At 46.5% G+C, this 26,087-nt stretch overlaps 1 protein-coding gene across 3 annotated transcripts in view; it reads left to right on the top strand.

Moving 5' to 3' along the window:
* The window catches only part of ARHGEF9 (Cdc42 guanine nucleotide exchange factor 9), a 372,437-nt gene extending 352,961 nt beyond the window's left edge, over positions 1–19,476 (top strand). For 2 of the 3 annotated variants that reach the window (XM_029607691.1, XM_029607693.1), the window contains one exon: positions 19,115–19,476. In XM_029607691.1, coding sequence (XP_029463551.1) covers positions 19,115–19,296 — 182 coding nt within the window. In that variant the 3' untranslated portion in view covers positions 19,297–19,476. The remainder of the gene's footprint in view (positions 1–19,114) is intronic. The other variant, XM_029607692.1, reaches the window with a different exon arrangement.
* The last annotated feature ends 6,611 nt before the right edge of the window (positions 19,477–26,087 follow it).

Below are 26,087 nucleotides of genomic sequence, written 5' to 3'. Positions count from 1 at the left end.
TATCCCTGCGATGTTAGAATGCTCAGATATGACTCCTCCCTGTGGTATGTAATTAAAATAGTTAACCAATGGAGCAGCTAAAATAGAGGAAAATTTTCCATAGTAAGCACTCGTGAATCTGTCGAAGTCAGGGGATTTACCAGGTTTGAGGGATTTTATTACATGGCTAACTTCAGTAATAGTGATGGGGTCATCTAATGATTGTTGTTGGGTATCAGTAAGCACCGGGAGATTCAGCGATTGTAAATATTCCAGAATATCGGAGTCTGCTATAGATGTATCTTTACTGAATAGTGTAGTATAAAAGACAGTAAAGCAGGCTTCAGTTTCATCAGCGCTAGTGCACACCCTCCCCTGTTCATCTTTAGTTTTAGTGACTAAGCTTTGCACTATACAATGTTTCAGCTGGCGGGCCAGTAATCGCCTTGAAATTGCTCCCCTCATAATAAATTTGTTTAGTTAGTCATATATCACATGTTTTAGATCTATCGTCCAGTTTGCGTAATTTTGTCTTGGCCATCAACAATCTATGATAGATATGTTGGGATTGGATACGCATGTGCTGGTGTGATAGAGTGTCAATGGTGTTTAAAAGGGTAGTGTTGCGTGCCCCGTCCGCGTCTGGCCCACGCACGGGTCTGCTCACCTCTCTGGCGCCTCTGCAGGGCCTGGGTCGGCCTCCCCAGCAGCAGCCTTGAGCACCTCCAGGCCTTGGTGTCCCGCGGCGACAGTCGCCGGGCCTTCCATTGCGCATCAGGCCTCACACCGCGTCTCCAGTGGCATTGGCCATGCACCTACACGTGCGCACAGACTGCCAGGTTTCTTGTAAGGCCAGGGGCGGGTCCTAGCTCCAAGGCGCGTCCTGATTGAAGGAACTACTTAAGGAAGTCCCTGCCTGCACTTCCTTGCCTTGGCAATCGGGTCGGCATTGTATTGTGTGCTAGATTGTCACTGCGACCTAAGCCTTGTTCCAGTCTTGTTCCAGGATCCTACTGTTCTAACCTTGTTCCTGCATCCTACTGTTCCAGCCTTGTTCCAGCATCCTTCTTTTCCTGCGTCTGTCCGTTCGTCTCCCCAGGTAGTACCCCCGGACTGTCTCTTGGTACTGGCCTCGGCCTGTTCCTCGACCTTCCTGTCTGCTGCCTGAATCCTGACCTCTGCCTGCCTTGTGACCTTGTCTGACCTCCAGAGGTCAGGTTCCTCTGCCTTGCCTGACTACTCCTAGGACTGACCCTCGGATTCTGACCCCTGCCTGATTGACTATGTCTCTTGATTCTGGCTCTGGCCCTTGCCGTGTTATTGCCTACGCTGTTCTGGTCTTCCTTGCTCCATCTGAACCTCAGTCTCGTCCAATCGCACTCCCTTGCTGTCCGTGGGCACGGTCTACCACCTCTCCAGGAGACCCTGCGAGGCCCACCTAAGTCCAAGCAGCCCGGGTCCCTATGGGCTCCACCTGGGGGGACCGCGGGCTTCCAGTGGTGAAGCTCATCCTATCCTCTGTCTCCTCCAGTGCTCCGCCCCTTGGGGGCAGGTGCTTCCTGGTCCCTACCCAGGGAGCAGTTCTCCACTGCCCCAGGACAAGGGTCCACCCCCGAGCGCAACAGTTAGAACGAACTTTCTCTGTCTCACATTTGCAGAATGCTGTTTGTGAGATAAAGATCCCTCTCGCTACAGTCTTGGAGCAATCCCAAATGGTTCCTGGAGAGAGAGTGGGTTGGGAGTTTAATTGAAAATAGCTCTGTAAATGGTCTTGCATCTTAGATACAAAACTATCGTCACTAAGCAGCGATTCATTCAAACGCCAATGGCAAGTCCCACCCATTCTTGTAGGTGTAATAAGATCTAACCGAATGGGGGCATGGTCAGATTATGTAATAGACCCTATATCTGCTATGCAGAGTCTGGGCAATAGTGTTACCCAAAAAAAGTTGATACAGGAGTAGATTTTATGCGCGGTAGAATAAAAAGTGTAGGAGCGAGACATAGGAAAAGTATGTCTCCAAGCGTCTGTCAAGCTCCAGTCTTCCTTAATTGTGCGTAAAGTATTCCTAGGCCCTCAAGGCTGTATAGTATGGGTGGTAGAGTTTTCAAGTTCAGAGCACAGTGTAAAATTAAATCAGTCCCCAGAATAACAAATCCCTCCCCATGGGAGGTTAATAGCTTCCTAATCTGAAGTAGAAAGGTTTCCTGGTTCTGGTTAGGTGCATAGATAGATACGAGGGTGAAAACTTCACCTCCTATACGGATCTTTATCAAAATATACCGACCCCCCTGGTTTGAGATAGAAGTTCAGACACTAGTTTAAAGGAAATTAGTATACCAGTGCCTGCATATTTAGCATTTTTCCCGCTGGCTGCTAAAAATTTATGTGGGAACTCCTGAATAGCCAGCAAGTGCTCGTACCACTTACGCAGGTGTGTTTCCTGGATAAAGGCTATCGCTATATTTTGCGAGATTAATTACTTCCATAGCAAGTGGCGCTTTCTATAGGTGTTGAGGCCCTTGATGTTTAGTGATAGAATATGAATCATGATAAGTAATGAGAGTCCTTAATAAGAAAACGTTGGGATCTGGATAGAGAGCTCATAACATGTCAGCAGGGTTACTTAAAAGCTGTTGTAATGAAAACTCCTTGTCATCGCTACAGAGGCAAGAAACAGTAGAAAGTAAGAACTTTACCACACCATAATCCCTCCCCAAAGTGATTTGCATCGTCCCATTTGTGAATCTGCCACCATATATGGGTATCCTCATGCGGGGATGATAGACTGAATCCCAAACCTCTCCTTCCGGCAAATGGAAAAACCATAAAGCATATAAGAAATATAAAAATTAGTTTCTAAGAAAAACACAACTTCTAGATAGTTGCCTAGAAGCTGTCTAGAAAAGTCTGAAATTCTGGAAAAAAAATTGAGTAACACGATATGCAAAATTGGACAGTAGTCCCCTGTCCAACTAGTAGAGTTTGGGCAAATGGCATAAGTTCAGTAATAAAGAGACAAAGTTCAGCCCTGATCTGAAAGCAGTGCATTTTCGTCATCTGGTTGCTGCCTCAGTCTCCGTCGTCCTTGGCTGGTGAGTTGCCATTTTGGAGTTGGTTCAGGAAGCAGTACTGCCCGCGGCGAGGCTAGAACAGCAAAGGAGATCTCCAATCCTTCCTGCTTGAAGGCAGTTGCCGCTTCTGCTGGGGTTTTTTATCCGGTATGCAGTACCCTTATGTTGAAAAAGTAGTGCAAAAGGGAATAGCCATCGATATCTTATGGATGCTGATCACAACACAGCGGTCACCTCCTGTAACTCATATCGTTTGTGTAAAGTAGTAGACGCAAGATCATTATAAATAGAAATTTCCAGACCTTTCCAGGACCAGCTGCTTTTCCCTTTGGCGATTCCTAGTACTTCTTCTTTCTGGGCAAAACTGAGCCGGTCGAGGACTATGTCCCTGGGCTTGATATCCCGTTTAGGCCCGAGGGCTTTGTAGGCCCTTTCAATTCCGATGCTTGGTTCTGGGCCTGATGTGGTACCTTCGGAGTTGTGCTTTTTCATTAGAAGAAAGCTGCAGATAGCTACAGTCACTTCAGTGCAGTTATGAAATTCCTCGGCCTCTGGGACCCCACGAATCCGCGGATTTAGACCTTCAAGAGCGATTCTCGAGGTCTCCAATCTTCTCAGCAGGTGCCGCAACTTAAAGGCTTTGTTTTGTGGCAATAGGGAGCTTAAAATGGTGATTTTCCGCACGCACGTCGAGATCGTAGACGCAGTTTCCTAGTGCCATTAAATCCTCCTCCATCTTGGAAACTGAGGCAAGTAAATCTGATTTGTGCCTCCGCATGTCAGCACGCAGATCTGTAAACCACTCGCAGAGTTCAGTCCGAGTCGGGGAAATTGGAAAAGGTTCGCAAGCTTGCCAATTCGGCTGAGGGGTGGCACGGGTGGGCTCTCCACTTCCTGATAACTCGAGCTCCCGGCTTCATGCCATCCTCCACAAGTAGCTCAGCCGACATTTTGCTTGTTTTAAATTGGCAGGTTTTTTTTTTTTTCTTGTAATCATCACTGAGGCTGTTGCTGAGCAATGATGCAGAGTGCACCGAAAATTAGGCGCTTTGGTTATGCTTTAAAGCTGAAATTCAGGAAGGTAAGGAGGGAGCTTCAAATCACAGGTCCATATCCGAGCACAGCGGAATAGCGCCCCCTTGAGCTAAGTTTTTTTTATGAATTACTAGTTGTGTGTGTTAGATCCATATAAATACTATGTTGAAGACAGGTTTTGGAGGGATTTATGTTTAACAAAATTGTACACGACATCATTGCTGAGAGAGGAAAGCTCTAAAAGGAAGTGTGGAAATTTTTTTTCCAAAAGCTGGCTACAGGAAGCTGTTATTTCTGCCAAAAGAGGCACTACAGAATACTCACTGAAAGAGCGAACAAACTTTGCATGTGCCTTATTCCTCTGTTCAGATCAGCAGTTAATATGGTATTACACATTGTAGAAACATGTCTTTGTGCCATGTAGAAGCTGTGTCAGCTTCTGTTCACTTAAAGATTCATTGTTTCACTAGAGGTTCCTAAACCTTTGCACACAACAGTGTGAGGAATATACACATACATCCATAAGCTTCTAGCCACTAGATTCAGCACCTGTATACACCCCTAAACTTACACCCACAAATATATACCTCCTACACTTACACCTACATACATACAGCATCTTTATACACCCCTAATCTTACACCCACAAATATATACCTCCTACACTTACACCTACATACATACAGCATCTTTATATATCCCTAAACTTATACCCACAAACATATACCTCCTACACTTACAGCTACAATCATACAGCATCTTTATACCCCCTAAACTTACACCCACAAATATATACCTCCTACACTTACACCTACATACATACAGCATCTTTATACCCCCCTAATCTTTATACACCCCTAAACGTACACCCACAAATATATACCTCCTACACTTACACCTACATACATACAGCATCTTTATACCCCCTAAACTTACACCCACAAATATATACCTCCTACACTTACACCTACATACATCCAACATCTTTATACACCCCTAATCTTACACCCACAAATATATACCTCCTACACTTACACCTACATATATACATCTTTATACACCCCTAAACGTACACCCACAAATATATACCTCCTACACTTACACCTACATATGTACATCTTTATACACCCCTAATCTTACACCCACAAATATATACCTCCTACACTTAAACTTACATACAGCATCTTTATATATCCCTAAACTTATACCCACAAACATATACCTCCTACACTTACACCTACATACATACAGCATCTTTATACCCCCTAAACATACACCCACAAACATATACCTCCTACACTTACACCTACAGACATACATCTTTATACACCCCTAAACTTACACCCCCAAACATATACCTCCTACACTTACACCTACATACATACAGCATCTTTATACCCCCTAATCTTACACCCACAAATATATACCTCCTATACTTACACCTACATACGTACAGCATCTTTATACCCCCTAAACTTACACCCCCAAACATATACCTCCTCCACTTACACCTACATACATACAGCATCTTTATACCCCCCTAATCTTACACCCACAAATATATACCTCCTACACTTACACCTACATACATAAACATCTTTATACCCCCTAAATGTACACCCACAAACATATACCTCCTACACTTACACCTACATACATACATACAGCATCTTTATACCCCCCTAAACTTACGCCCACAAATATATACCTCCTACACTTACACCTACATACATACAGCATCTTTATACCCCCCTAATCTTACACCCACAAACATATACCTCCTACACTTACACCTACATACATACAGCATCTTTATACCCCCTAATCTTACACCCCAAACATATACCTCCTACACTTACAACTACTACATACATCTTTATACACCCCTAAATGTACACCCACAAATATATACCTCCTACACTTACACCTACATACATACAGCATCTTTATACCCCTAAACTTACACCCACAAATATATACCTCCTACACTTACACCTACATACATAAACATCTTTATACCCCCTAAATGTACACCCACAAACATATACCTCCTACACTTACACCTACATACATACATACAGCATCTTTATACCCCCTAAACTTACGCCCACAAATATATACCTCCTACACTTACACCTACATACATACAACATCTTTATACCCCCTAAACTTACACCCACAAATATATACCTCCTACACTTACACCTACATACATACATACATCTTTATACACCCCTAAACTTACACCCACAAACATATACCTCCTACACTTACACCTACATACATACAGCATCTTTATACCCCTAAACTTACACCCACAAATATATACCTCCTACACTTAACCTAAATACATAAACATCTTTATACCCCCTAAACTTACACCCACAAATATATACCTCCTACACTTACACCTACATACATAAACATCTTTATACCCCCTAAACTTACACCCACAAACATATACCACTTACACTTACACCTACATACATACATCTTTAAACACCCCTAAACGTAAACCCACAAATATATACCTCCTACACTTACACCTACATACATACAGCATCTTTATACCCCCTAAACTTACACCCACAAATATATACCTCCTACACTTACACCTACGTACATACAGCATCTTTATACCCCCCTAAACTTACACCCACAAATATATACCTCCTACACTTACACCTACATACATACAGCATCTTTATACCCCTAAACTTACACCCACAAATATATACCTCCTACACTTACACCTACATACATACAACATCTTTATACCCCCTAAACTTACACCCACAAATATATACCTCCTACACTTACACCTACATACATACAGCATCTTTATATATCCCTAAACTTATACCCCCAAACATATACCTCCTACACATACACCTACATACATACAGCATCTTTATACCCCCTAAACTTACACCCACAAATATATACCTCCTACACTTACACCTACATACATACAACATCTTTATACCCCCTAAACTTACACCCACAAATATATACCTCCTACACTTACAACTACATATGTACAGCATCTTTATAGAGCCCTAAACTTACACCCACAAACATATACCCTCTACACTTACACCTACATACATACAGCATCTTTATACACCCCTAAACTTACAACCACAAATATATATACCTCCTACACTTACACATACACACACTCGGCACATGTATATACCCCTAAACTTACACCCACAAACATATTCCCCCTACACTTACACCTACATACAAACAACATCTTTATACACTCCTAAATTTACATCCACAAACATATACCTCCTACACTTACAGCTACAATCATAGACATCTTTATACACCCCTAAACCTATACCCACAGTATATACCTCTACATTTACACTTATACAGCACCTGTATCACCCCTAAATTTACACCCACAAATATATTCCCCGTGTACTTACACCTATATACTTACATATATACAGCACCTCTATATGCCCCTAAATTTACACCCACATATACCCCTACACTTATGCCTACATATATAAGAACATAAGAACATGCCATACTGGGTCATACCAAGGGTCCATCAAGCTCAGCATCCTGTTTCCAACTGTGGCCAATACACTTACACACACAGATATATATCCCTACACCTATTTATATATATATATATATATATATATATATATATATATATAAAGCTCACTTCTACACCCCTAACCTTAAAGCCAGATACATGCAGTTCACAAATACACCCCTACACGTATACCGACGTGCATACTGCATACACATCCACCTATATATGTACCGCACACATTACACCCAACAAGTGCAAGGTGTTGCATATAGGGAAAAATAACCCTAGCTGTAGTTACACGATGTTAGGTTCCATATTAGGAGCTACCACCCAAGAAAGAGATCTAGGCGTCATAGTAGATAATACATTGAAATCGTCAGCTCAGTGTGCTGCAGCAGTCAAAAAAGCAAATAAAATGTTAGGAATTATTAGGAAGGGAATGGTTAATAAAACGGAAAATGTCATAATGCCTCTATATCGCTCCATGGTGAGACCACACCTTGAATACTGTGTACAATTCTGGTCGCCGTATCTCAAAAAAGATATAGTTGCAATGGAGAAGGTACAGAGAAGGGCAACCAAAATGATAAAGGGGATGGAACAGCTCCCCTATGAGGAAAGGCTGAAGAGGTTAGGGCTGTTCAGCTTGGAGAAGAGACGGCTGAGGGGGGATATCATAGAGGTCTTTAAGATCATGAGAGGTCTTGAACGAGTAGATGTGACTCGGTTATTTACACTTTCGAATAATAGAAGGACTAGGGGGCATTCCATGAAGTTAGCAAGTAGCACATTTAAGACTAATCGGAGAAAATTCTTTTTCACTCAACGCACAATAAATCTCTGGAATTTGTTGCCAGAGGATGTGGTTAGTGCAGTTAGTGTAGCTGGGTTCAAAAAAGGTTTGGATAAGTTCTTGGAAGAGAAGTCCATTAACTGCTATTAATCAAGTTTACTTAGGGAATAGTCACTGCTATTAATTGCATCAGTAGCATGGGATCTTCTAGGTGTTTGGGTAATTGCCAGGTTCTTGTGGCCTGGTTTGGCCTCTGTTGGAAACAGGATGCTGGGCTTGATGGACCCTTGGTCTGACCCAGCATGGCAATTTCTTATGTTCTTATGTTCTTACAAACACAGGAATTAAAAATGTTGTAGCGATTTTGAACAGGTCAGCAAGCATCCTGTTTGTTGAAGAAAGACCAAATAATGATAGTTCATTGTTCCTGTGGAGAACTCCTTTCTGGAAGAGATTGTGAAGAACAGGCTCTGGTGATGTGCTTATAAACACACATGGTGCCAAGAAATAAGAATTTTCATCTGTTTAGATATATTCAGGGATTAATCCTCCTGTAGGAATCATTCCGTACGAAGAGGTGAATTGTTTGTCTGAAAGTCGGGGGTTGGGAATGTAGCATCTCTTATTTTAAGGACTTCTGATCTTGTAAACCCCTTCTGGAGATTATTTTCCTGGACTTCTCCTGTAAGGTGACTTCTCCCACTGCAGTCACAAGATTTCCAGGTTTCTTCAGCACCAGCCTTGTTTGTATAATTCTGGTGTTCAGGTTTGACATGTGTGGTCTTTCACCTCCTGTGCTGTAATACTGATACCCCCATGCAAAAATAAAACAAAAGAACTATTTGTGAACCAAAGTGGACCAGTTGGAAAACACTGAATGGAGCCCTGCATTTTGGTTGGCCAGGAAGCTCTTGTTGCTCCTAGCAACCTGGGGTGGTTTTTTTTTTGGTGTTGTTGATTGTTGATGATGATCTGCAGATTTCATTGGGCAGTTCCTGTTCCGAGGAACTCCATGTTCCAATAATGATTAATAATTAAACAGCAGCTTGAGTAGGGAGCTGTGTAGTCCGGCTTGCCCTACCTCCTCTGTGCCCACAGTGTGAACTTGAGCAAATCTCCTGACCTCCCAGAGTTTAGCGTTTGACCTAATCTTGATCCCCGTTTCATGGCTTCCCCTCCCCGCTCACCCACACTATATACACTGCAGCGTAGTGATGCATGATGAATTGTAGCCATATTTAACCCCTCTGGTGATTGCACATTATTTGGTTATGATATAAACTTTGCTTTTCCACTGGGATGACTGGCGGTGAATCGAAATTAGCAGCCCCTAGGCCGACCCGTTGCTACGATAAAAGTGTACAGCTTGGGGGTCATAGTTAAATGCATTTCCACGTGTAAAGTACTGTTTTACTTGCAGAAATAAGGTTTTATAAAATTGCCTGCCCTGCGCCCCTATGTCCTGTTCACGTGAAGGTTCACCTGGACTGTACAGAGGTATTCCTGTGGCAGGACTGGGGCTTACTTTTTTCTTAGGTGTGTACACATCGATTTTTTAAAAAGTGTGCATGTAAGTTTCCATGGGAAACTTAATATGCTCTGGAGAGCCGGTGCAGCTCACAGGAGTACTTTTAGTGGCATAACTTCAAAACGAAGCAACACGTGCAGCTTCCCTTTCACAGCCGCTATAAGATATGCACGCATTTGCTGTGTAAGTTATCTGTGACGTTAAAAGAAATAAATAATGATCCCTCTGATTATTTAATTATTAGTACATTTAGGGCAACGTGTACAATGTTGGTTATATCCTGGGGCTGCCACTCTACCCAGGTCAACTCAAAGAGGCTGATCCAGTCCTGAATTTACCCCAGTGAATGCCATGCAGATTTTATCATATTTTTCAGGCTGAGTGTGGCAGAGCATACAGTTTTTTTTATCTGCAGTTGTGTGTATACATTTTTTTTATGTGCAGACTTCACTCCCAGTGCAGTAAGGATTTTTGCGCACAAGAATGTAAATCCCAAGCTAATGAAGGTACATAGGCTGAATGCCTGTTTACTTAACGCTGCAAATTTTGCTCTTGGTCAGTGGTAAAATTCCCAGCATTACGGGGCTGGTCAGGAATTCGTGGAGCTGGGGACCTGTGCTCCAGATTTATGTGCACTAAAGGTATTTTGCGCGCGTAAATCTTCCCTAAAAATATTTTTCAAGCGCCCCCCCACGGTTAAATGACTGACACTCCCTCTATTTTAACCTGTGAGCATTGCAATGGCGGTGAGATGCAGCTGGGAGCTCTGCCTGGGAAGGAACGAAGAGATGAAGCGGTGCACGCAGGGGGACCATTCGCAAATTACGTAACTCAAACTGGGGTGGGGGATGGGGTTGCCGAGATGTTTTGCTTTGTTACAAGGGGGTGGGGGATGGGTTCTGAAATTATTTTTGCACAACGTATGAAAAACCCAAGAAACAGTCTATACAAAGCTTTTGCTTTCCGTAGACTGTGTTAGTCAATGTCAAAGGGCGAACATTCGGTGCACAGAAGTTGCTTATTTAATTACTTTATGAAGTCAGCATAGAATTTTTATATTTATGGAAGCCAACCTGGGGCCCAAAAGTGTAAGGGGGTCCTGTTAGATGTGCCGAGGACTCGGCAGTCTGGGATTCCCAGCTGTCTAGATTTTTTTTCAGGATTCTACAGATTTGTAAATAATCGTGTCTCCAAGCCTGAAGAATGGCTAAAGTCTCTGGATATTTTTCAGAGTTTAACCCTCTGTAGCTCTCCTCTGCTCCCCCTTTCCAGTGCAGAGACTGTGGTAAGGATCCAGCCAATTGGGAAGGCTGCCCTAGCCACAGACACTGTGGTAAAATCCAACTAATGGGAAGGCAGTGGGGGCAGAGTAGTGGAAGGAAGCAGTCACAGGGACTAGAGGTAGGATCCAGCCAATGGGAAGGTAGTGAGGGGTGGAGCCCTGGAAGGAGCTCCAACTGCAAACTGTGAATAGGATCCAGCCAATCGGAAAGCTGGGGGTGGAGCTCTAGCCACAGAGATTGTGGTAGGAGCCAGCCAGTGGGAAGGCTGCACCAGTCACGAATACTGTGGGTAAGGATCCAGCCAATGGGAAGGCTGTTTTCTTACAGAGAGGAGGGACTGGAGCAAGGGAGGAAGGAAAACTGTGAAACCAGTGAATGTCCTGGGGGAGAGAGAGGATTGGAGAAATTTAAGAAGAATGGGGGCAAGGGTGAAGGGTCTGCTGCAAGCTGAGGAAAAGAACTGGCAGCGTATGCAAGAACTGTATATGATGGCGGGCAGACCTAGTGGGGACTGGGGGCAGTGTCTGAGAGAGTGCATGCTTGTGTTGCTGCTCAGGGCAGCCTCATATAAATAGAGTGGAGAAGTGCACTAATACGTCAAGGGAAGGTTTCATAATGGGGAATTTACCCAGTTATTTAAGTTACCTGAGCAAATTTTTATTTATTTAGATTTTTATATTCTGCTTTTTGCACTTTAAAGCAGATTACATTCAAGTACTGTAGGGTATTTCCCTATCCCCACTAGGCTACTCCTCCACTCCATTTGTTTGAAAATTGTCCTATTTCCTTCACTCTGTCCTTTCAGAAGCACCAAAGAAAACTAAATATTTTATTTTATTTTGCTTCTTCCATTTGTGAAGCTTTTCCCTATGTAAAACTTAATAGATTTATACCTCAGATGCATTGCCCATAAATCTCACTCTTTTGGGCAGTCTACCCTTGTGTTATGATTTCTGCTCGCGGAGCCCATCCCGAGTGCAGGCCTCCCACCTTCTCTATGGTGCTGCCTTCCCCGATGCGGTTGGGGGCCGCCGGGTCTCGGACGCCGCCGGACTCCACCCATGCGGCCTGGAAGCCATGCTTACCAGCTCCTCTGGTGGCGAGGAGCCGCCACCGAAGTCCCTCCTGTGAGCAGCAACGGGAGGCCGCTGCCGCTCTGATGTCATCCTGCGGCCTGGAGGCCACCCCGAAGCCTGCCTGTCCGTCTGCATTGGCGTGCAGGGAGAGCGCCGCTGACTGTGGTGCTGCCCCTTCCTATGTCCTGCCTCTAGGCGCCGCCGCGCACCTCTTTACTGTATTTAAAGGGCCCGTGGCCGGATATGCCCTGGGTTCCACCTAATGACTACTTCCTGCTTCAGCCCTATAAAAGGGCCCAGCCTGCCTTCAGTCAGGGCCTTTGGATCAGGTTCCACAATTGTCTGTGTCCTCATCTTCGGTGGTCTTTTTCTGCTTTGACGGCTTCGTCTTCATGTTCCTGATGTTTGCTGTTCCTTCCTGATGCCTTTGTCTTCACCTCTGCCTCCAGCTCCTTGGTCCCTCGATGTCCACTTTCCCGGCATGCCATTGTTGAGGTCCATGATCAGCCTACAGGCGGGCTGTGTAGGGCGCCTCAAGGTACAAGGCCATCTTCTCCTCCACAGTGCAAGCCTCCAGAAGACTTCTGCTTGCATCCTAAGTCTTGAACCCCAAGTTGGTTGAGTATCCTGTATCTTGAATCCTGAGTTTGTATCCTGTCCTTGTCTTCGGAGTCCCTTGCATTTGTGGCCGTCCATGTCTAAGACTCTGTTTGAACCTGCTCCGCTTCAGCATGGTCCGCGACCAGCCTCAGGAGGCTGTGTAGGGCACGCCCTGGTGCCGGCCTCTTCGGGATCTTCGCCATGTTCCAGTCTCATCTACTCCACACCTCGTCTAGAGCCTGCTTCGAGCCCAGCGTGGTCCGCGACCAGCCCCGTAGGTGGGCTGTGTAGGGCGCGCTGCGTCGCAGCCTCAACCCAGTACTTGATCTTGCTTCTGTATACTTTTTTCTGCAGTACTTTGCTCCTGAACCTTCATCCAAAAGTCTTTGCCTGAGTCTTCGCTGATGTCTATGTCTAAAAGTCTTCGCCTATGTCTACATTCAAGAGTCTTTGTCTATGTCTTCATCCGTCTTTGCCTATGTCTTCGTCCGTCTTTGCCTATGTCTTCCATGTCCAAGAGTCTTCCTCCTGGTGCCCACCCACTCCCGGCTGCGTCCGCTGTCCTCTCCCCTGCCAAGGCTCGCGCAGTTGGTGCGGCCCTTTCAGGGAGAGAGCCTGCTCACCTTCCTCCTAACCAGCGTTCAGTGCAGGTGAGCTGTGTAGGGGAGGCTGGAGGTGAACCAAGGAATTAGGCCAATAGGAAAAACAAAAGAAAAATTAAAAAAAAAATCCAAACAAAGCCGCTCCAAGCCCAGGAAGCCTAACGGGGAGGGAGCCGCGCCTATAAAGCTAGCGTCGGGCCAATCAGAGGCCGGATTCGGTCCCTTTAAATTCAAGAGCTATCCCGGCGGCGTCGCACACCCGAAAGAGCGCAACCTAAGGGACCTGCCCCTTAGTGCGCCCCTTTGTGAGCCCCAGAAGCCCCAGGAATCAGGACAAAAACCCCTCTCCAGATAGACAGTTTCGACTCAACATTGCTACACTCGATTGCTACCAGCTTCTTCCTGCCTGCATTCAGCTGTCACTCAGCTTCGTACAACACGCACCCAGCGACTACCAGCACTCATCTAGCCTCGTCCAGCACTTATCCAGCTTCTTCCTGCATGCATCCAGCTTCTTCCAGCACTCATCCAGTTTCATCCAGCATTCAGCCAGCACTCAATACACCCTTACCGCACATCCAGATCAAAATGCTACCGGGATTCCCAATCCCCATACACCACCACAGTCTCCATGGTTCTTTCTCTATCCCCATCATCAGAAAACAACGCAGACCTCAAGCTAAACCTTCCTCACCTACCATCATCCGTCAACAAAGGCTAATTCCAATAATGATCTCGCCGATTACACAATGTCTAGGCCTATCACTACTCTCTCTAACTCTATTTAATGCACAATCGCTTTAGAAGAAAACACATATGCTAAACGACTATCTCATTGAAGTCAATCCAGATATCTGTGCAATCACAGAAACATGGTTGAAACCCACAGATACAGTTCTAATAAACCAATTGCCCACCCAGCTCTATGACCTTTTCTCCATCCCTAGACTCAAAAAAAGGGGTGGAGGGCTTCTTTCAGCCGCAAAAAAAGGGCTTGGCCTAACCTTACAACATTCAAACACACAACATCCAATATAGAACTCTCCTTTTTCAAATCCGATTGCCTCCAAATTGGACTAATCTGCGCTCCGCCAGGAACCCTAGATTCGGACCCCTTTCCCATCATTGAACTCACTGCCAAATATATCAACCCTGACAAACCTGCCATTATAATGGGAGACTTCAACATGCATGTTGATGCCTCACCACAATCCCCGAACTGCGTTACTCTACTCTCTTCCCTCAGTTACATGGGATTCACACAAATTATTAAAAGCCCAACCCATAAAGCAGGCCACACGCTGGACCTCATTTTCATCAATGATTGCATCTCACTCCCCGCCACACCCACTTGCTTGCCGGTCCCTTGGACGGATCACCAGATCATTAACACGACCCTCAAGATCAAAGAGCATCCTCCCAACTCTTTCCCGATAACCACTATCCAGTTCAGGAAACCATGCTCCACAGACCTCCTCATCAACCAGCTCTCTAAAGAATTAACACAACTCGAGCTTTCCGATGCAACTGCAGCCACCTCCTCCTGGTGCAACATCACTAAAAGAATTGCGGACCTAACCTGCCCTTCCTCCACAAAAGTAGTACAACCTTAACCAGACAACAAGAAACCTTGGTTCACCCCAGAACTGGTCGCTCAAACAAGAGCTTAGAAATAAAGAACACATTTGGAGAAAAAACCCATCCATCACAACGCTAGCTACATACAAATCCACCCCTAATGCCTACAGGAATACTATACTTAGAACAAAGAAAGATTTTTTCTCAAAAAAAATCCATCATTTCATCTTCGATTCGAAAGCTCTATTCTCATACGTCTCAGCACTCACTAAACCCCCTCCTATCATCACTAAACCCCCTCCTATCAACCCCCTCCTATCATCCCGGATGACCAAGCTTTCAACAAAGCTACTGAATTAGCAGAATACTTTAAGAACAAAATTGCCAACTTGACTGTCTCCCTCTCAACACCCAATCCCCTGCCCCCTCTCCCTTTCGCTACCCTACCTCAACAAAACATGATTTTTGAAACTTTCGAGACCACATCAGCACTTGAGATAGAAAACATCCTCAAAAAACTGAAACCATCCTCTCATCCATTGGATTCAATTCCAACCAACCTCCTCATCTCCATAAGAAATACCATCTCAAAGCCAATTGCAGACATCATTAATTGCTCTCTAACTCAAGGTCTAGTCCCTGACCAACTCAAGCTAGCAATTGTAAAATCCTTACTTAAAAAAAACCGAATCTGTCACCTACGGACCCAGCTAACTTCCGCCCAATAGCTAACCTGCCTCTGATCGCCAAACTTATGGAAAAGATAGTCAACAAGCAACTATCTGAGTACCTGGAAGAAAACACCATTCTTGCACCTTCCCAATTCGGTTTTCGCAAATCGTTAAGCACAGAATCCCTCCTCATATCTCTTACGGACACCATACTATCAAATCTGGTAAAAAAAACAACCATATCTCCTGATCCTACTAGATCTTTCCGCAGCCTTTGACACGGTAAACCATTCAACACTATTAAAACTTCTGGCCGACATAGGCATCAAGGGAACAGTCCTCAGCTGGTTCAAGTCCTTCCTGTCTAATAGACATTTCAAGGTAAAGATAAACAATAAAGAATCACATCCGGTCCTCTCTAATCAAGGTGTCCCCCAAGGTTCCTCCCTCTCTCCGACCCTGTTCAACATTTACCTTCTCCCGCTCTGCCAGCTACTCACCAATTTAAAACTGACCCACTACCTCTACACGGACGATATACAAATCCTCATCCCGATCACAGAATCCTTACATAAAACTATGACTCACTGGAACAATTGCTTACAACTGATCAATCAGCTGCTCTCCAGCCTCAACCTCATCCTTAACAACAACAAAACAGAGATCCTATTCATCTCTCAAGATGACAACAACGAACTTCTCAGCCCATCTGACACCCTCCTTTCAACCACACCAAAATTAAATCAATCTCCTCATGTAAGAGATTTAGGAGTCATTCTAGATAATCAGTTTAACCTAAAAAAATTTATAAGCACCACCACTAAGGACTGTTTCTACAAGCTGCAAGTCCTTAGAAAGTTGAAACCTCTACTTCACTTCAACGATTTCCGAATGGTTCTACAAGCCATCATACTATCTAAAATCGACTATTGCAACTCGCTCCTGCTTGGTCTCCCTGCCAGCACCATCAAACCTCTCCAGATGGTTCAGAACTCCGCAGCAAGAATTCTTACCAAAACTAACAAAAGAGAACACATCACCCCCATCCTTAAGATCCTCCACTGGCTGCCCATTAAACACAGGATCCTCTTCAAAGTTCTCACAACCATCCACAAATCCATTCACAACATCTCCCCGCTCCACCTAAGCTCCCAACTGCGACCTCACACATCAACCAAGACCCTTCAGAGGAGCATATAAAGGCACACTCTATGCCCCCCCAGCAAAATCCTCACTTCAAAAACGCGTCATATCTACAGCAGGCCCCACTCAATGGAACGCGCTCCCGCTAGACATCCGACATGTCTATGTTTCTATGTAACTAATTTGTGAGATAGTTAGATCTAATTACTACTACATATATGCAGGTAAGCTGTTATAAAGCCTTACCACTACAGAAAGGGGGGTCGATTGAAGTGTTATGTAATTTTAAGTGGGGGGTGGCTGAAAATGTCAAAAATTGAGTTACATAATCTGTGAATGGACCCTAGGCAGGAGGTAATTCGCCCCGGGTGATAACTGCTTCCTGAGTGTGGTCACGACTCCCACTGAAGCTGAATACCATCAGGTAGTCGAAAGGAGAAAGGTGGCGAGAGAACAAGGCAGGTTGGGGATGTGATCATCAGAGCCAAGTCACTGCCTGGCCAATGTGGGAGGTCAGGAGTCCAGGCCCCGCTCCCCCAAGCCCACGTTAAAATGTGCTCAGTATTTGCAAAAGACTGAATGCACATTTTGACGGGGGTTTGTGCGAGCATTTGTTTATCGCATCGGGAGTTAAGCCTGTATTTGGTGCATGCATTAAGAAACTGCACGCTGAATTTCAGTGCGTGGATTATTACATCGGGCCCCTGATCAGCCTGTTCGGGTTGACCTGAGTGAAGACCGATTTCCAGCTGTCAGCATTACTTTTCACGCCGCGGCCTTCGCACCAAATCTCAAAATGAAAGGAGGCGTGTACTTCTGCTTGGAAGCTGGCCCTGGGTACAAAGTGTGCAGGGTCCCGTGCACCACCTCCTTGTGCGGGTAGGACAGAGAGGGGGGAAGTATATGTCGTCCGGTCCTCCGCTCCTCCACGTGGGCTGCGGGATTGGTTGCTGCTGTAAGGTTCAGATATTTCCTGATGTATCCCCCGGAGGAAGCTCGTTCTTCAGTTGTGGTTCTTGGAGCCTCATGCTTTCTCCAGGATCCTTGGGAATGCTTTATTATCTTTCAAAGGTATCTGTTTATTTTTACCGATTTGCTATACTTGCAAACCTTTTAATTAGATAAAAGTGCTGAGACTTAGTTAATTGGACTTCTGTTTAGTGATATAGGGGAGGCTGTAATGTGTAAGTAGTGATCTCAGCTGCTTTGGTTATTCTTTCAGTGATTTTCATTTTCCTTTCTTCTTTCTTGATAATAGGGATTTATTTAGATTTTATTGTTATTTGACCTGCTAAATAACATTTTTTTTTCCTCTTATGTACTTACCTGCATTGATCAGATAATTCTTGTAAGTTTATCATTATTGTGCATGAATAACTTCAATAAAAAATGAAATTATTAAACCAAATCCCTGGAAAGGTGCCGGTCTGGGTTTGCTTCCTGGCTGAAGCCGGGGCTCCTGGTCCTCAGGTTTCCTGGCTCAGGAAGCGTTAAGGAAGCCGCGGAGACCTAGAAGCACCTGCACGGGGAGATGCCGAGGGTCCAGGTGTAGCCTCTGGGAGCCACTGAAATGGAGAGCAGTGGGGGAGAGAAATCCCAGGCGAGCCGATGGCTCACAGGCGAGAGGGGGAACGGAGGTCCGAGGCTTTTGCAGGAGAGGATCCAGCTTGAAAGCCGGAGGGGGGTCTAGAAAGGGGTAACAACAACAACAACGCAGGGGGTTTCCCAGGGAGATGGGTGTCTCGGCCCTTGCGCCATGGTGATAGGCCTGGCCCGCTCGGGGTGAATGCCTGCCAGGTCTCAGAGAGAGAGAGCTGCAAAAAAAAATCTGTGACCTCCCCCCCCCCCCCCCCCCCCACCGACCACGGACTGTAAATGATGTGGTGGGCGGGCGAGGCAGAGGGATTATAAAACGGGGAAAAGCCATTGTAGCCTAGCAGAAGCCAGGCCTGTCCCTAAAAATAAAAAAATACCTAAAGGGGGTGTTCAGCTGTAGAGGGGTCTCTCCCACCCCCCCCCATGAGGATGTACCTGAGCAGTCCCGCGGCGTTTAACCTCTGCTCGTTCCACGTTCCCGCGGGGCGCGGCGGCGCTGCTGGCCAGGGCCGTTTTCGATTTCCCTGCATCTTTTTGTTTTTTTTTAACCTGTCAGGTGTTCCCCGCCCGGACTCACGCTCTTGTTTTCTCCGCAGGCGTCGGCTACTCGAGGTCCGTGCCTCCGGCCTACCCCCCTCCCCAGGAGCCGACGAATCAGGGACACTACCTGGTAACGGACGGCATCTGCCAGGCCCAGGTCTTCGAGTTCAGCGAGCCCAAGCGCAGCCAGTCACCCTTCTGGCAGAACTTCAGCAGGTTAACACCCTTCAAAAAATGATTATACATATATAAATATTATACATAGAGATTATAAATATATATTGAGAGGGAAGCATTTGAAATCCAAAAGAGAAAATTATATTTATAGATGGACCTTTTTCGGAGAAGCACTATTGCCAACTACAATACAGAAGGACCAAAAAAAAAAAAGAACATTGTCGTCCTAGATTTTTTTTTTTTTCCCGGCGGGGGAGGGAGCGGGCGGGGGAGGGGAAGGGTTGTAGGACAGCGACCTGATCTGCGCGTCAACGCCGAAGCAGAAAGGACTTCGGAGACCGTGTCCCCCCCCCCCCCCCACCTGGATGTTTATTTTCTACGACTCTCCGGGCTGCTCTTCCCTTCCCTGGATTTCGGGAGGTTATAGGGGGGGAGAGGAGCCTGCATCGACTTGGGATTTTCTTCCCTGCTCTGGGGTCCGTCGCAGAAGCTCAACACTATTCCCTTGTGACTTTCTTTCTGTTTTTATCCTCATTTGGTTTATATATATATATATATATATATATATATATATATAGATATAGATATATCTGTTTATATATATATATATGTGTGTGTTTTGGTTGGGTTTTTTTTTTTAACCGGAGGGGAAGTGAGAACCTCTTGAACATTCAAAGCCCTGTGGTTTTTTACCAGTCGTGCTAGTCTGGCTGTGCTCTGTAGTGCACTGTGATACTGCTAGTTACTGTATTTCTATTGTTTTTAACTGTTGTTCTGGGGGGCGGGGAGGGGCCGCGTCCGATCTTTTATTCTGTAATGGGTTATTTATCTTCTGTTAACGTCCGTCGATTGCGTTTTTTGGACCGCAGCGTTCCTGGCGCCAGTGCTGCGCGGTTGGGTCCGCCCCGTTCGGACCCAACCTTCCGGTCATGAGCTGAAAGGCGAGAGGAGAGCGAGGGAAGAAAATACAAAAAAAACCAAAAAAAAAACCCCTCTTTTGTAGCTTTATTTTAATTCTTAGGATTTTTTCTATCTGAGGGAACGTCCTGTCTGACGTGTGAATCTCATGCACCGATGCACAAACCTTTCTACACCGAGTCAAGAGCTGTGATTGGCAGGCTTGGTGGAGCCCATTTTCTGTGTCCTGGAAAGCAAAGCCCCCCAGTAAGGTAATTAGCGGGAAAAACCCGCTGAACGGCAAGGAGGCAGGCGGCTTGCACTTCATTTTCCAGCTCAGCTAGCGATTCTGAGGCGGCAGCCTGGACGAGGAAGGAGCAGGGAAGGAAAAACCTTGCGGGGCGAGGTGACCGCTTACAGTTCAGGCCACGCACTGGCTGCCAGCAGGGGGAATCGCGCGCAGTCTCGCTTATTGCATCGGGTCCGTTATCTCACAGATTTATATCAGCCGTGGACGGTAGCTGATGATCAGGACGTGGAATATAGCAAGGGGGGGTGGGGGGGGGTTTCAAGCTACCCCCAGGGCTTCAAAAGCTTACAGGTATGGTTCGGCTGCAGCCTTTTTCCAACTTCCAGCCCTCTCCCCAAGTCAAAAAATCTTAATTTAAGGCCGGTGCCTCTCTCCCTTAGGTCGGTGATGTGTGCATGGCATCACGTTCAGCAGGCCCGTGAGCAGGAAAGTCATCTTTACTCGGATATTCAGCGGAACGGCTCTGCTGAGCATGTCTGGGATGTTTTTCCAACCTGACCTACTTGGCTAATCTTGGCGGGCAGCGCTCCCCCTCAGACCACCCACCCCCCCCCCAGAACCATCCCCTTTTGTCCGGATAAGAAGTCACCCAGACAAAATTTAGTTGGCGAACGGGGGGGGGGGGGGGGCGGAGGCATTTTCAATTCTCGTTTGTTTTGTCCGGGTAACTCGAGAAGTTACCCGGGCAAAGCCTTTGAATATGGACCCAGAAAGATTCTAGGGCTGTTGTCACCTCACCCAGGCGAGCCCAGAGGATGACCCGGTCCCGTGCTTCCCTCGGAAAACCAGGGAACCACATCTCCGCACACGCACACCAAGACCGGATCAGCCTCGCCCAGCTGATCTGCCTGAGGTGACCGTCCTACAAGTTATCTCCTTTTCGCCTCCCCGCCCGTTAGGGGAAAAATCAGCAAATACTTAGTGAAGAGGCTGGAAGACTGCCGAAACGCTCGGTGTGCTATGGGAGACACGGGTGGGAGCCAGGGCTGCGGTAGGGTGGCAGGGGATCCCCAGGCCCTGGCGTTAGGGGGCTCACCGGCCGCCGTCGTGTTCAGGTGCCCAGCGGTGTCCCCGTAGAGCAAGCCCTCTACCTGTGGAAGAACAGGGAAAGTCGCCGAATAGCTTTAAGGCCTGCCGGACCCGATCGCAGCTGCTGTTGACCGGTTCTGTAAGCCAGCGCCAACTCTTCCTGACGTGTCTGGGCTGAACGCATTTTACCTAGGCTGGGGGGGGGGGTGCTCACGGAGCATTCGATCTTACGCCGAGTCCAAGAGGTCTCGCTTTTCCTAAACGCCACTCACAGAGGACGGATCCGTGGTCACGGGAACTAATTTACCTGCGGCTGAGGTGCGGCTCGTCGCAGCAATTCTCCCTGTATTTTTTTTTTTAGTTATCTCCTCCATGTTTTATTGCCTTTTTTCCGCCCCCCAATATGTTTTTTTGACATTTATCTAAAATGTAAATCAAGCAGGAAGAAAGATTCGGTGAAAGCCACCAACTTGTTGAAGAAATCAAAGCTCTCCTCCTCCTCCTGTCTCCCTCTTCATGATTATGAGCCACACATTTTTATGATGACGGCATTTCGTCTGCGCTGTGCATACAGTCCTTCATCATCCATTTAACTCAACTTTTAACACACCCCCCCCCCCCCCCAAAATCCCACGTTTTATAAAAACCTTATAGTTCAGTTTTTACGGATTTTCATCCTGGATTTTGTAACACTTCACAGAATTGTATTTTGGTCTCCCAACAATTAGTGACTGAACCAGGCCCTCCCCCCCCCCCCCCCCCCCCGCCACCTCTGGAACGAGTCATCCACTCGTATACCCCGGTACCATCCGCGGTCCGCACAGTAATATAGCGCATGATAAGGACCAGTTAGCCCAACCAGTCTGCCCAGTTGCTGTCCTCGCTGGTCCTAACTACTCTGGGTAGAGGAGAGGGCAAATTGAACCAACCACCCCACTCCCATGTCTTTCACACCGTCGCTCAGCTCTGCTCTCTCCACCTTCCTCTATATCTGTTTAAATAGTATTACAGTGCTGGCTTCCCCCACCTCTGCTGCTGGCTTTTCTAAGCCTTGTCTTTCTGGGGGGTTTTTGGGTCTTACAAGCCCCATGCTTAATTTGACAGCCAGGTCCCCCCCTCTCGTGTCTTTTACCCCCCCCCCCCCCCCCGAGCTTTGTAACCATCCAAATAGCTACCAGAACTGTTGAGGCAGCAGTTTGACACCGCCAGCCACCCGGCGCTCTTGGCCGCTCGGTGCAGGTCACCCCCCCCCCCCCCCCCCGATGCAGCTGTAGCGCCATCTTTCAGCCCCCCCCCCTCTTGGCTTGTACTTTCTCAGCTATGGCCTTCTAAATTTCCACAGGACTGAGCAAATGCTGAAGCCCTATTACCCCCTCCCAACACCACCTGCCTCCGTGCACTGAACAGGTTTAGATTCCGTCAGGGTTTTTGCTTGCAGTTAGCTCTGTGTCCGTGCCTGCTTGTGGAAAGCTACCGCCCTCTCAGTGAAAAGGTATTTCTCATGTTTCCTACGCAGCTTCTACTTAACAACTTCAGATGATGACCCCCCCCCACCCCCCACCCTTGTCGCTGGATTTCATTTTCAATAGAAAATGTCGTCTTTCTGTACCTTATTGAAGCCTGTGGCCTAAAGATTCCTTCTGTCCTGCAGCCGATCCATTTTGAGTTCTTGAAAAGCCCCTAATTTGCAGGTCTTGTTTCACTTTGGTATCCTTTCCCCTGTCTACATCCAGCTGTTTCCCTCCCTACCATCACCCCCGGGAGAAGAGTCTGAGTGACCCCCTCATTACTTCTGTCCACCTAAATAAACCTCGAGATTTTCCCAGGTAAACCAGGAGTCGTTTTTGTACTGCCTTTCTCTCATTTTTTGTCGTTACAATCAACACTGATAACTTTCTGGGGACAAATAAAATAAAAACTGCAACCAATATTCTTTAACTAGAATATCTGCAGTGAGCTGGGCGCAGTAACAGCTGGAGTGCACCATCTGGGAGTTCAGAGCAGGCCTGGGTTTTCAGAATATCCCTGATGAAAATGCATGATAAATATCTGCATCCACAGGAGGTGGTGTATGCAAGTAAGGTTCATGTATATTCATTAGAGATCGTGAAAACCCAGCTCTCTGGAAGCCCCCAAAAGATCAGACTGAGCCGCCCCCTGGTTTAGAGTTTGCAGCTTCGGATCTGCAGTCATCTCATGTTTAAATGTCACGTATATCAGGAAGTGAACCAAAGCCCTCCCACCGAAACACTGCAGGACATGGATAAGGGTGTTCAAGATGAGTGTTTCTCGTTCGCACCATTAGTTCTCAGAATGATGTTTGCTGAGGCAAGAATACCCTCTCTCCTTTTTCTGAGCTTCTTGTTGATAAATGATTTTGTTACTAAGAGAACACATTTCAAGAAAGCTGGAGCTAAGCCAGAGATCAGCTGGGGTCTAAGGCACTGGACTAGGACGGAAATTTGGCAGGGGCTGGATGGGCTTACAGTCGTCCTCTGCCGTCAGATGTGTCTATTGTTTGTTTCTGAATTGTCTGTTTTTGGTGAGCTCAGCCATGTTAGATGTGTTTACATGATAAGTGGCCTATTCCTAACACAGTACAGTGCAGCTGAATGCCCCAGCTCCAATGCTATGTATCCTCCTATTGGAGAGAGGGAGAGAGAGAGAGAGTGTGTGTGTGTGTGTGTGTGAGAGAGAGAGAGAGTGTGTGTGTGTGTGTGAAGGTGTGTGTCAGTGGCTGAACCCTGTGTGTGTGTGTGTGAGAGAGAGTGTGTGTGTGTGAGAGAGAGAGAGTGTATATGAGAGAGAGTGTGTGTGTGTGTGAGAGAGTGAGTGTGTGTGTGTGTGTGAGAGAGTGTGTGTCTGGGTGTGTGTGTGTTGTCAGTGGCTGAACCGTGTGTGTGTGTGTATGAGAGAGAGAGAAAGAAAGTGTGTGTCAGTGGCTGAACCCAGCAGAGAAGAGTAAAGTATCAGTGATTATTGTTTAAGTTGGAGATGAAACAACAAATACAGAGTGAGAAGAGGGATGGAGGAAGAGAGAAGCATTCATCAGAATGATGAACAAAACATGCAGTCAAAGGCTTTGCAGAGAGTGCTAACAATGTCTTGTGATACATTTGCCTCCAGCTTGTGAGAGGGGACAGCTCCTTGTTCCAGGTGAGACTCTTTCTGAATACTGAGTGCTAGGAGCAAGGGATCTTTTAAGATTCCCAGTGCATCTCAAATTAAACCACAGCTTGCACTGTGAGTTCAGCCAGCCTTGCTCTCTAAGCTGCCCCTCCGCAGGTGAAAACGAATCCCCCACTCAGATGTCACCACAGGATTTTAACCCCCAGTAAAAGCTGAAATGGATTAAATTGCCAGATTTTCCATGGCAGCCTAAACGAAGACTTGCTTGATCTAACCACATCTGATAGGATTTAGACAGCTCTCCTCAACTACAGCCAACATCAAGAACTGGAGCTCACCCACTCTAATTTGCTCTTCTGGTGGCAAAAATCCGTGTGAAAAAAGAGACTCCTTGGGCAGCTTCCATGTACGAGGGCTTCAAGCTCCCTTCAAATGGTAAAACATTCAAAACAAATCAATTAAGCAATCAGTGACGGCAGAGTAAAAGGTGGATTGAGAAACTCAGGATGATCGTTTTGTGAACTGACATTAGATGAATCTCTCAGAAGGAGCACCAGGGGCATGCAGGGAAATTCAAGCCCGAACAGCAAACTTTACTGGGTCCAGAATTGGTAAATATATGTAAATATATATAAAACGGGGTTTAAGAGACGCGCATTAAATAGTTTTTGTGACAAAACTTCAGGGTGCCTTGAAAACACGTTCAATGTTTGCAGCTCAGGCCAGGTGAGGGGGTGTTTTATGCTTGAATCTCGGCTCTTTCCAGCAGCCGCGGGATTCTTTGCACGGGCGTGCATGCTGGGGCCCAGGCTATTCTGTGGCGACGTTTCCTCCTGGGCTTTGCGGAGCCTCATCAGCCCACTCCGCTCTGAGGTTTTCAGGACCCTGTGTAAATCAACTCGACAAGAACGTGGTGGCTCCTGGGAAAGGAACGAGGTCTTCTGATTAGCAGAGTACAATGTGCTGTGTTACCAAAATCCCTTGCCAAGCATCACGCTACGTTGGGACTGTCGCCTGCGCTGACCTCTCAGCAGGGCTGTTGGAAAGAAGCTGCCAATACGAGTTGGAGAGCTAAGGGTTTAACTTCCACAAATTGGGTTTCGAGAAACGTGCCAGGAGTTTTCGAGGTTTTGGTTGTATGGAAGGGTGGGGGGGGGGCGAGGAACCGGCATTGGGTTTCCCAGGTAGGCTTTGTCCCCGTCTCCTCCGCGGGGCGCCGGATCGGCACGGTCAGGCCGGGCAAACCGGAGAATGCCACGGCAGCTGAACGCGTCTGGCCTGGCCCAAGAAGTGGGAGAATACCCCGCCTCGAGACACTTGAGTTGCTCAAAGTTGACTTGTCCAGACGTTCAGGGCTTCGGGCAGGATAAATCCAGCCGTGAAAGGCCTGCAGCAGCCTCTCCATCAGCACAAGCCAAAAAAAACCGAGCCATCCCCACCGCCCCTGTCAGTCCGTATGCCCACCACGACACAGAAGGCTCCGCCTT

The sequence above is a fragment of the Rhinatrema bivittatum genome, chromosome 6, assembly GCF_901001135.1.
Source record: "Rhinatrema bivittatum chromosome 6, aRhiBiv1.1, whole genome shotgun sequence".
In the NCBI taxonomy this organism is placed as follows: Eukaryota; Metazoa; Chordata; class Amphibia; order Gymnophiona; family Rhinatrematidae; genus Rhinatrema; species Rhinatrema bivittatum.
Note: the sequence above shows the minus strand (reverse complement) of the source record. Positions and strands in the feature narration are given on the sequence as shown.